Source organism: Grammomys surdaster, unplaced genomic scaffold (assembly GCF_004785775.1).
Source record: "Grammomys surdaster isolate TR1022 unplaced genomic scaffold, NIH_TR_1.0 126013, whole genome shotgun sequence".
NCBI classification, from domain to species: Eukaryota; Metazoa; Chordata; class Mammalia; order Rodentia; family Muridae; genus Grammomys; species Grammomys surdaster.
Window position 1 is genome coordinate 998,236 of NW_021620828.1, and position 11,011 is coordinate 1,009,246.

The window sequence follows — 11,011 nt, forward strand, 5'->3', positions numbered from 1 at the left end:
CCCGGATCAGTGTGCTCTCTCGGGCATCGCGGCTGTAGTCCGCTAAGACTGATGGCCCGTTATCCCTCCGCAGGCCGGGAGGCAGGGCCAAGCTGCCTAATCCAGTCCAGGTTTTAACCATGTGACGCCCAGCCCTGTAAACTCCGGAAATACACTGCCTCAGCAAACCCGTTGAGGCGCAAGGGCACCTTGCGGTAGCGCCGGGCTCCCGTCCTCTACTTTCCTCACAGTTGAGGACGCCCAAGGAAATAGGATAGAGCTTATTTTAACGGAATCTCAGTTTAGGGGCGTCTTTTTCTGCGACAAGAGACACCACAGCAGTCCAAACACTTCCAGTGGATAAACCGGAAGTATTTAACTCGACGCGCCGGAGAGGCCGGAACTTGAAGGGCGGGGCGTGTGGGAGTGCGGGCCAAGGCGGGTCAGTTCCCTAAGCTACCTGGGTAAGGCCCAAAATGGCTTCTCTTAGTGTCAATGTCGTGTGAGTCCCGCCTGGGACTGTAACCTGTGTCTTGTCTTTGACATTCACACCTGTTTCCCCCTTTTCCGGCTGGTTTGCTTTCCCTGCTGAGGTGAACAGGCTAGAGTAATGGCAGGGCTTGTCCCTTGGGCGGCAAGTAGGAGACTATGGGGCTGGATGACCTCAACATGCAGAAGCTTCTCTCTGGGTAAGTGGCTAATGTGTAGGTAGGATGGCCCGCTAACTGCTTGTTAATCGGCAGTGCCGATTCATTCTTCTCCTTTCCATCCCTAGGTGTTCCACTATCGGCCTATGTAAGGCTTACTCTTCCGCCTCCCAAAGTGGTTGATCGCTGGAACGAGAAGAGGGCTCTGTTTGGTGTATACGACAACATTGGAATCCTGGGTAGGACTTGATTCCTAGTTGCAGATAGATTAGTATGCTATCTTAGCCGGGCGGTGGTCGCGCACGCCTTTAATCCCAGCACTTGGGAGGCAGAGGCAGGCGGATTTCTGAGTTCGAGGCCAGCTTGGTCTACAGAGTGAGTTCCAGGACAGCCAGGGCTACACAGAGAAACCTTAAAAAAAAAAAAAAAAGGATGTTTAGTATGCTATCATGACTCTTTTGGTTTTATTTGTGTAGAGAATAGTAATGTGCCCAGGGCTAGCTTGGTGACACAAACCTGTTACTTAGGAGATGAAAGCAGGCAAGATCAGTCTGAGTTAGTGAATAGTCTGGTACTCAGTCTTACTAACACAGTTAGTAGTGAACTGTTCTGAGTGCCAAAAGCTATCAGTATTTGAACCCAAACATTCTGGCTACAAAGTCCTTATTCTTTTTTTTTTTTTAAATAAGACTTTTGTGTATGTTCGTTTTCCTGAATGTGTACCATGTGCTGTTCAAGTAAGGCCTGCAGGTCCAGGGTGTCAGACTCCCCAGAACTTGCAGATCCAGGGTGTCAGACTCCCCAGAATTTGCTTTACAGGCAGTCGTGAACCTTCAGTTGAGAGTGCTGGCAGTAGAACTCTTTGGAAAAGCAAGTGTTACAAAGACTCTGTACTTTGTACTGTGCTGGTGTGCCTTGTCTATAAGTAGTTCTGCTCAGGGAGAGGAAAGCGTGGTGAAGGCCTAGTTGGTCTAGGCTGCTTTCTCTTCTCTTGAAACTAGTATATTCTGTCACATTACAGGGAATTTCGAAAAGCATCCAAAAGAACTGATCAGGGGCCCAGTATGGCTTCGAGGCTGGAGAGGAAATGAATTGCAGCGTTGTATCCGAAAGAAGAAAATGGTGGGAAGCAGAATGTTCATCGAGGACCTGCACAACCTTAACAAACGGATCAGATATCTCTACAAACACTTTAACCGACGTGGGAAGTACAGATAGGACAGGGAGCTGGAGAGATATGTTTGTCATCCTGGAGAAGGGAGCAGGACTGATCCCAGCAAGGAAAGAGCTTTGTGTGCTCTCTGTAATAAAGATGGGCTTCTTTGGAATCTGATATGCACAGTGCAATATCTACTCATTCATGCACATCCCTAAGTCACATGATCTTTTGTTAAGATTACTTATGATGGTTTATTGCTGGCACTTTCTGACACTGGCCCTTCATGTGTGTTTTTAAAGATTTGTTTTTGTTTTTTTGTAATCTTGGCGATGAATCCAGGGGCTTGCTCATTCTAGAGAAATGCTCTGCCCCCAGCTGCACGGGCCCTTGGAAGTGTAGCTGTTGTTCCTAAAGACTCCGCCACACCAAAATAAATTGGGAAAGTGAAATTACACTTTGTACTGCTCTCATCAGAATAAACTAGGGAACCTTTCTGAGTAGAATAGCATTTCCCATTCTCTTGAGAGCAGTACTGGGGATGATAATCTTGGGCCACGCCCAGTTTTATGAAGTGTAAAAGATCACACCCAGATTGCCCTTGTGCTAGGCAAGCACTCGACCAACTGAGCACCCCATTTAAAAACAAAATGAGAGGAGTTGGAAGGGAATATGGTCTCAGTAAATAACTCTGCTCTGGAGCTTACTCTATAGAACAGGCTGCCTTATGTCTCAGAGATGGACCTGCCTCTGTCCTGAGTGCTGAGATAAATGTGTGTACCACTACACCTGGCCCTTTCTCAGCTTTTTAATAGAAATGTCAAGTGTCATGGGAGAGTACACATGGGAGAGGAAGCTGAATTTGTCACCAGAGTCTCCTCCCAAGCTACAGAGGCTGATGAAAAGAGATGAAATGAATCTTGGTCTTCATGTGTAGTTACTTTTAATTTGCTTTCTAGATACAAGGTCTCCTGTAGCTCAGACCGACCTGGGACTTCCTACATAGCAGAGGCTAAATGTGTACTCCTGACCCTCCAGTCTCCACCTCCCAATGCTGGGATTACAGGTGTCTGCTACCATGCTGAGGTTGTTTGTTTGGGTTTTTTTTTAGAAAAGAAAAATGTCATTTAATAAAGATATTCTAATAGAGGCTTAAGCACCAGGGCTATGAGAGAGATGCTCAGATGAAATAAAACACTTGAAAGCATGACTGTGGGCTTCTCTAAGAGACTCTTATTTGTGACATAGTGCTGGGGTGTTGAATATACCAGGTGCTTATTGTATAGTAAACTATATACTCTGCCTGCATTTTGTTTTAGTTAGTATATTGCAAAAATAATAGATTTCACTGTGACAGTTTTATTTATTTCTTTTGGTTTTTTTGAGATAGGGTTTTCTCTGTGTATCCCTGGCTATCCTGGAACTCAGTATGTAGACCAGGCTAGACTTGAACTCATGGAGATCTGCATTAGTGCTGGAGCTAAGGCTTACACCACCACATTTTCCACACGGGTTTAAATTTGTGTTTAAATAAAGATCAGTTCAGTGAGAAGTCTGGAGATAACAGAAGTAATCCAGGGAATTTTTCTTGCATCTTTTGTTTAGTTTTGTTTTGTTGAAACAGTCTTGGGGCTGGAGCGATGACTCAATAGTTAATAGCCGTCTTCCAGAGGACCCCAGTTAGTTCCCAGCATACACATGGTGACTCATGGCTGGCTGTAGCTCCAGTTTCTGGGCTCTCCATGGAGATCAGGCATGCACATGTGCACAGGCATAGTTGCATGTAAAACATGAAATAATAAAAATAGTAAATTAAAAAAAAAAACCCTACAGTCTCTCACTCTGTAATTCAGGCTCAGGCCGGCCTAGAACTCTTATAGCTCAAGCTGAGACCCATCCTCCTGCCTCTGGAGTGACAAGATTATATGTATGACTTCCTGTCCAGTTTCAAGTTCCTGTTTAATCTTCATATTTAGTGGTCATGTTCAAGGTTAGATAATACCTATCTCTTTTTTTAAAAAGTTACAGAGACCCACAGCCAAACAGCGGAGCTTGGGATTCTCTTGGAAGAGTGGGAGGAGGGATTGTAGGAGCCAGAGGGGTCAAGGACACCACAAGAAAATCCACAGAATCAACTAACCTGAGCCCATTGGGGCTTACAGAAACTGAACTGCCAACCAGGGAGCTTGCATGGGACTGACCTAGGCCCTTCACACATTGTGGTTAGAAGGAATTCTAACAGTGGGAGCAGGGGCTGTCTGATTCTGCTGCCTGCCTTCAGGACCTTTTTCTCCAACTGGGCTGCCTTGCCTAGCCTTAATCAAAGAGGTGCCTAGTCTTACTGCATTTGAAATGCCATGGCTGGTTGATATCCACCGAGGCCTAACCTTCTTTGAGGAGAAGGAGAGAGGCGTGGGGATCAGAGTGTGGAGAAGTGGCAGGGAGAGACTGAGGAGGGAGGGGAAGCTGTGGGCAGGATGTAAAATAAAATTTAAAAATTCAAAAGTACTGCAAACACAAGAAAATGAGTTGCTTGTAGACTCAAGTGAGCTCTGAAGTCAGAAGAATTAGGGTGATTATCCTATGTGATTTAAATCTTTCAGTTCTGTGTCAATGGTCTTTTATTACATAACAGTCTATTCTGAAATTTGATGACTGAAAACAAGTTCAATTCATTTTTCTCTGGGTTTTCTTCTTTAGATGGTTCATTTGGTTTTACTGTCATGAGGCCATATTCAGCAGTGGGCTGACATGTCTAAGACATCACTCACATCTACTTAGTTGGTAGTTGAGGTTGTTTGTTTGTTTGTCTGTTTGTTTTTGTTTTTGTTTTTTTTTGAGAACCAAACCAGGGTCACTGCAAGAACAGCAAGTGCTTGTACTTCTGAGTCACCTTGCCAGCCCCAGCTAAGGTTCATTTTGCACATGGTCTTACTATTCAGCCTCTCTTGGGGCTTGGTTACTTAGAGACTTGATCCCAAAGGGCAAAAATTGCAAGTGACAAGGCTCAATAAAATGAAGCTAAGAAGTCATGATGTCATTAGGCCTGGTGGGAAACACCTTTGATCCCAGTACTGATCCCAGGAGACAGAGGCCCATGCATCTGTCAGTTTGAAGCCAGCTGGATCTACCTATCAAGTTCCAGGCTGGACTACACAGTGAAATCACATCTTTAAAAAAGAAAGAGAAAAAAGAAAAAAGCCAGGCAGTGGCACATGCCTTTAATTCCAGCACTTGGACAGCAGAGACAGGTGGATCTCTGTAAGCTCGAGGCCAGCATGGTCTACAGACAAGTTTCAGGACAGCCAAGGCTACACATAGAAACCTTGTCTCAAACAAACAAACAAACAAACAAACAAACAAAAACAAAAAAAAAAAACCCAAAGGGAATGAAAAACAGTAGAAAAGGGAGAGGAAACTGTTTTAATGACATCTGATTGTTACTGAAGAAGGAATTAACAACTCAGCTCCAGAAGCCTGTATAAATTCTTCCTGCTGTAAGATACAAAAAGTCTTATTTTTCAAACACAGAGCTGTATTGTTTTTGTAACGAAAAAGAATGCAACATTTCCCTTCAACAAACACCAAATCATTGTGTGGAAGGACCTTGGAGACATGTACACCACAGACCAGGGCTCTCACTGCCTGTAAAAAGACTTCACCCTTCTGGTGCAGCATGTACATGTAAACAAGATATACATTTAGTATGGCCCTCACATGGGAAAAGTACTGTTGCATGAGTTTTTGTTTGTTTTGGGGTTTGTTCATTTTCTACGTATACAGTATTCTGTCTACATGTAGGTCTACCCAGCAGAAGAGAGCACCAGATCTCATCATAGATGGTTGTGAGCCACCATGTGGTTGCTGGGAATTGAACTCAGGACCTCTGGAAGAGCAGCTCTTAACTGCTGAGCCATCTCTCCAACCTCGCATGAGGTTTTGTTTTTTTGTTTTTTTTTTAATGGGTAGAGTAAGAAAACTGTGTGTGTGCATGCACTCATGCGAGCTACTGTAGATTGAAGTGCTTGAAGCAGGGCTTAGAAAGGTTCAGTGCTAGTAACTCAGTGGGAAATTACTCTACAGATGCAGACAGGAGAGAATCCCTAACCTACCCAGGGGGCCAGGTAAAGGGCAGGGAAGGCTTCCTGAAGGTGACCACCACTGATTTATCTTAAAGGAATGTTAAAAGTGTAGAGAGGTAACTGGGTTTTCAGGCAAATGATGCAAAACAAAATGGCAGAGAGATGAGAGATAGCATGGAGCCATCGCACAGCAAAGCTATGAGTGGTATTTGTTAGTGGACCTACCTTGTGTGCCTAAAGATAAGCTGAGAAGAGTCAGGCCATGAAGAAACCTACAGACCTGCTTACATTTAGTAAAATGATATAGCTGCTTTGGGAAATCCACAGTTGCCCCCAAAGCTAAATACAGAGTTATATATAATTCAGTAATGTCACTCGTAGGTGTCATCCAAGAGAACCGAAAAGCATCTGTTCAACAAGTGCAGAAAGGTTCATGACAATGCAGCTCATTGTGGTAGTCAAAAGAGGAAAAGAACCTCAGGAGGAACCAACCAAACCAAATGTCTACCTGATGGCAGAGCCCCGTGATCCAGGTGCCTAGGAGGTAGAGGCAGGAGGATCAGGGGTTCAAGGTCTTCTTCAGATACATAATGAGTTTGAAGTAAGCCTGAGTTTGATCCCTGCAACTAATCCCTCATGGTAGAAGGAGAGAACCAACTCTTTCAAACTAGTCTCATTTCTACATGTGCATGCCTGCCCTCAAATAAATAAGTGTAATGTTTTAAAAGGACAAGTGTCCATCAATTGATTTAAAAAAAAGTAATCAAGATGTTGTACCGCCGTACAATGGATTATTATTCAATTACCAAAAGAATGGATTACCCATACATGCTACACAGATGAATATTTAAAACATGTTTGATCAAAGAACCAGTCATAAAATGCCAAATGCTGTATGATGCTGTCTCACTGAAATGTGCGGAATAGACATGTCTACGGAAGCAGACCTGGTTTAGTTGCTGCTCTTTGGGTGGGATAAAGGTTGGAGAGTGGCTTTAGGACGTACAGGGTTCTCCAGGGATTGTGTGAAGAGGCCCTGGAAGTGGTAGATGCTAGTCAGAGAGCACAGGGTTTCCGAGCAACAGGAAATCAGTTAATAGCAACAGATTATAACACTTGTGTAGCAGAAATTTAGCATAGCTATTTTATCTGGCATGAATTCCCGTGGGAAAACACCTAGGCTTTTGTAAATAGTCAGTGGTTGTTATCTGAGGCTTATGGAGCTGTTCTTCCTAAGGATTCACAAGAGCCTTTGCATAACTTAGTCCTGAGACATATTTGGCAAACCAGGAAGCTTTGTTTGGCTGAGAATTGCTTAGGTAATGGTGCCTTCAGACAACTAGATCAGATAAGGGGTTTTGGTATTCAGAAATTGACTTGCTAATAGTGTCAGAATAAAGAGGCTTCTGCAAAGTGGTTAGGAATTCAGTTCATCAGAGGCTATAGAAGCCCTAATATATCCTGTAGTATTGATTTGAAAATCAGCATAGTTCAAAACACCGATGTGCTTTGTTAAGGAGAGGGTCTCATGTGACCCAGGTTGACTCTGAACTCACAATGTAGCTGAGACTAGCCTTAAACTCCAGATACCTTTTTCTCTGCTTCCCAAGTGCTGGAATTATGCAGATATGCCACCATACCTGATTGCTAAGAGAATATTTTACATTCTTCTAACTACAAAAAACAAAAACAAAACAAAAACAAAAACCAAACATGTTAGGTTGGTCTGGAGATGTTGCTTAAATGATACACTACTTCCTTAGCATGCAGGAAACTCTGAGTTCATTCTGCCACACTGAGTTAATTGGACATGACAGTGCACATCAGTAATCCAGCACTCAGGAGGTTCTAGGGCATCCTTGGATACATAGTGAGCTAGAGGCCAGCCTCAAACACTGTCTCAATATTAATATATATATATATATATATATGAATTCATAAATATATATTCATAAACAAAATCCTTTCTAAAAGTTTGACTACACAGACACACAATAAATACATAAATAAATAAATAAATAAATAAATGTAATTTTAATATATAATGTGTGTGTGTGTGTGTGTGTGTATAAATATATTGGTTTGAATAAGAATGGCCCCAATAGGGACTGGAGAGATGGCTCAGTGGTAAAGAGCTCTTCCAGAGGTCCTGAGTTCAATTCCCAGCAACCACAACCATCTGCAATGCGGTCTGATGCTCTCTTCTGATGTGTCTGAAGAGAGCAATGGTGTCCTCATGTACATTAAATAATAAATAAATCTAAAAAAAAGAAGAATAGCCCCAATAGGCTCATATGTTTGAATGCGTGGTTCCTAGTTGGTGGAAGTGTTTTGAGAAGGACTAGATGTGGCCTTGTTGGAGGAGTGTCATGGGGGGGGGGCGGCTTTGAAAAAGTCCATGCCAGGCCCTGTATCTGTTTCTTGATGTCTGCCTGCTATCTGTAGATAAGATGTAAACTCTGATCTGCTGCTCCAGTGCCTGCTGCCAGCTCCTATCCTCTTCTCTGCTGATGGGCAAGCATCAACCTCTGAAGTTGTAAGCACTCTCCCAAATGAAATGATTGTTTGTCTCGGCCATGGTCTCTTCACAGCACTAGAAACATAAGACATATATGTAAGACAGTCTTCAATTTAGCCATTTATTATAATTTTTTATCCTCAAAGTATATATCTTTAAGAGATCATGCTGTGGACCATAAACATACCCAACTTTATTTTTTGAAGGTTTATTTACTAAGGTTGAGGTTATAATTCAGTTGCTAGAGAGCTTACCTAACATGGACAAGATTCTGGGCCTGAGCCTCACTCAGCACTGCATGAAAGCAACCAACCACAATTCAATCACAACAAGCCAAAACAAAAGGCAAATGCATAGAAAATTTAGGGAGATGTATTTATTACCTTATGTGTGTCAGTGTTTGGCCCAAATGTCTGTGCACCATGTATGGGCCTTTGGTGACCTGAAGAGGACATAAAATCCCCTGGGTTTGACATTACGAAGGGTTGGTTGTAAACTACCATGTGGGTTCTGGGAATCAAACCTAGGTCCTTTGGAAGAGCAGCTAGTGTTCTTAGATGCTGACCCTCTCCAGCCCCTATTTATTTACTTTCAAAACACAAATGATATAATTAAAAATATTTTTTTCTTTTTCTTTTTCTTTCTTTTTTTTTTTTTTTTTTGGTTTGGTTTTTCGAGACAGGGTTTCTCTGTGTAGCCCTGGCTGTCCTGGACTCACTCTGTAGACCAGGCTGGCCTCGAACTCTCGAACTCAGAAATCTGCCTGCCTCTGAAAAAAAAAAAATTTCTTCTTTTATTTTTGTATATATGTCTATGTCTTTGGGAGAGTCAACTGTGCATATTCCTGTGTGATTCTTGGCAGAAGCCAGAAGAGGCTGAGGGATTCCCCTGGTGCTGGAGCTACAGGCCGTTGTAGGCTGCCTGATGTGTGGATGCTGGGAACTAAACTCAGATTCTCTAGAACATTAAATGCTTTAAACTGCTGAGCTGTCTCCCTGGCTTCCACACACACACAGCTCAAGCCTGTGGGCTGAGGCTATAGCTTAGTGGTAGAGCTATTACTTAGTATGTGTGAGGAACTAGGTTCAAAATCCCCAACACAGGGTGGGAGGTTTAAAATATGGAATTTGTTAGGAGCAATTTATACATGCTTACAATCCGGGCCCTCGGGAGGCAGAGGCAAGCTTGAAGTCAGGCTAGTCTACAGAGTGAGAACCAGCAGCTTACCTAACAAGACTCTGCCTCAAAACTCAACAACCAAAAATCAGACACCGTAGTAGTAATGGTCCTGCAAGGTATATACTGAAAACCTCTTAAAGGGACCGTGATGTAACTCAATGGTACAGTCGAGCCAATGCGCCTGAGGCCCTAGGTTCAAAGTCATATGAGGGAGGAAATTAACCACTTTAGAACTGGTCATGTCACACCCTGCTTTAATCCCAACACTTGGGAGGCAGAGGCAATCAAACATCTGTGACTTTGAGGCCAGCCTGGTCTACATAGAGAGTCCTAGGATAGCCAGAGCTGTATAGTCAGACTTTGTCTCAAACAAAACAAAACAACAACAAAAACAAACAACAACAAAACCCAAACAAACCCCAAACTAAAACCAACCAGCTAACCAAACAAACAGAAAAACTAACCAGTTTGGATTGTGCTGGATATGGTAATAAATGCCTATAATTCCAGCATTTGGTGTATGGAGGCAGGACGACCAGAAGTTTAATGCTAGCCTGGGCTATATGAGACCCTGTCTAAAAGAATACACACAAATAACATTAAATGAAAATAAAACCTTAGCCGGGTGGTGGTGGTACACACCTTTAATCCCAGCACTTGGGAGGCAGAGGCAGGTGGATTTCTGAGTTCGAGAGTTTGAGGCTAGCCTGGTCTACAGAGTGAGTTCCAGGACAGCCAGGGCTACACAGAGAAACTCTGTCTCGAAGAAAAAGAAGAAAAGAAAAGAAAACCACCTAATGAAGGAATGAATTATATGGTGTATGAACTAAGCTCAGAAAAGGGAAGGGGCCAAGCCTGGTGGTACACACCTGCAATCTCAAGCAAGCCCAGGGAAGAAGATTGACTCAACATTAAGGCCAGTTTAGGCTACAGAGAGAGGCCCTTAAAAAACAAAAATGAAGAGGAGGAGGTAGGAGAAGAGGAGGAGAAGGAGGAGGGGGAGGGGGACTGAATATTTGATTTATATTTCCCAAATCAAAGTAATATAAGTGTCTAGCTAATAGAAAAGACTAGAAAGTTTTATGAACCAACAGCAATGCCCACTCCCCTCTGCCCACCCATAGAATTAGCTTCCCAGAAACAAACACTTCCATATTTCTTTTTCTGGTTTTTCAAGACAAGGTTTCTCTGTGTAATCCTGGCTGGCCTGGAACTTGTTCTTTACACTAGGCTGGCCCCAAACACCTCTGAGTTCTGTCTGCTTCCTGAATGCTAGGATTAAAAGAGTGCACCACCACCAGCTGATTTTAGACTTTTTTTTTTTTAAAGACAAGGTTTTTCTCTGTAGATCTAGCTGTCTTGGAACTCACTCTGTAGACCAGGCTGGCCTCCATCTCAGAGGTCCACCTGCCTCTGCCTCCCAAGTGCTGGGATTAAAGGCCTGTGTGCA

The 11,011-nt window shown here is 43.2% G+C and overlaps 1 protein-coding gene across 1 annotated transcript; it reads left to right on the plus strand.

The window, feature by feature from the left end:
* The first annotated feature begins 423 nt into the window (after positions 1-423).
* On the plus strand, positions 424-2,992 carry Mrpl51 (mitochondrial ribosomal protein L51). Its single transcript, XM_028754482.1, has 3 exons — positions 424-668; positions 755-865; positions 1,648-2,992. Exons 1-3 carry the CDS (start codon positions 590-592, stop codon positions 1,842-1,844), a joined length of 387 nt encoding a protein of 128 aa, XP_028610315.1. The 5' UTR covers positions 424-589; the 3' UTR covers positions 1,845-2,992.
* Positions 2,993-11,011: the final 8,019 nt, after the last annotated feature.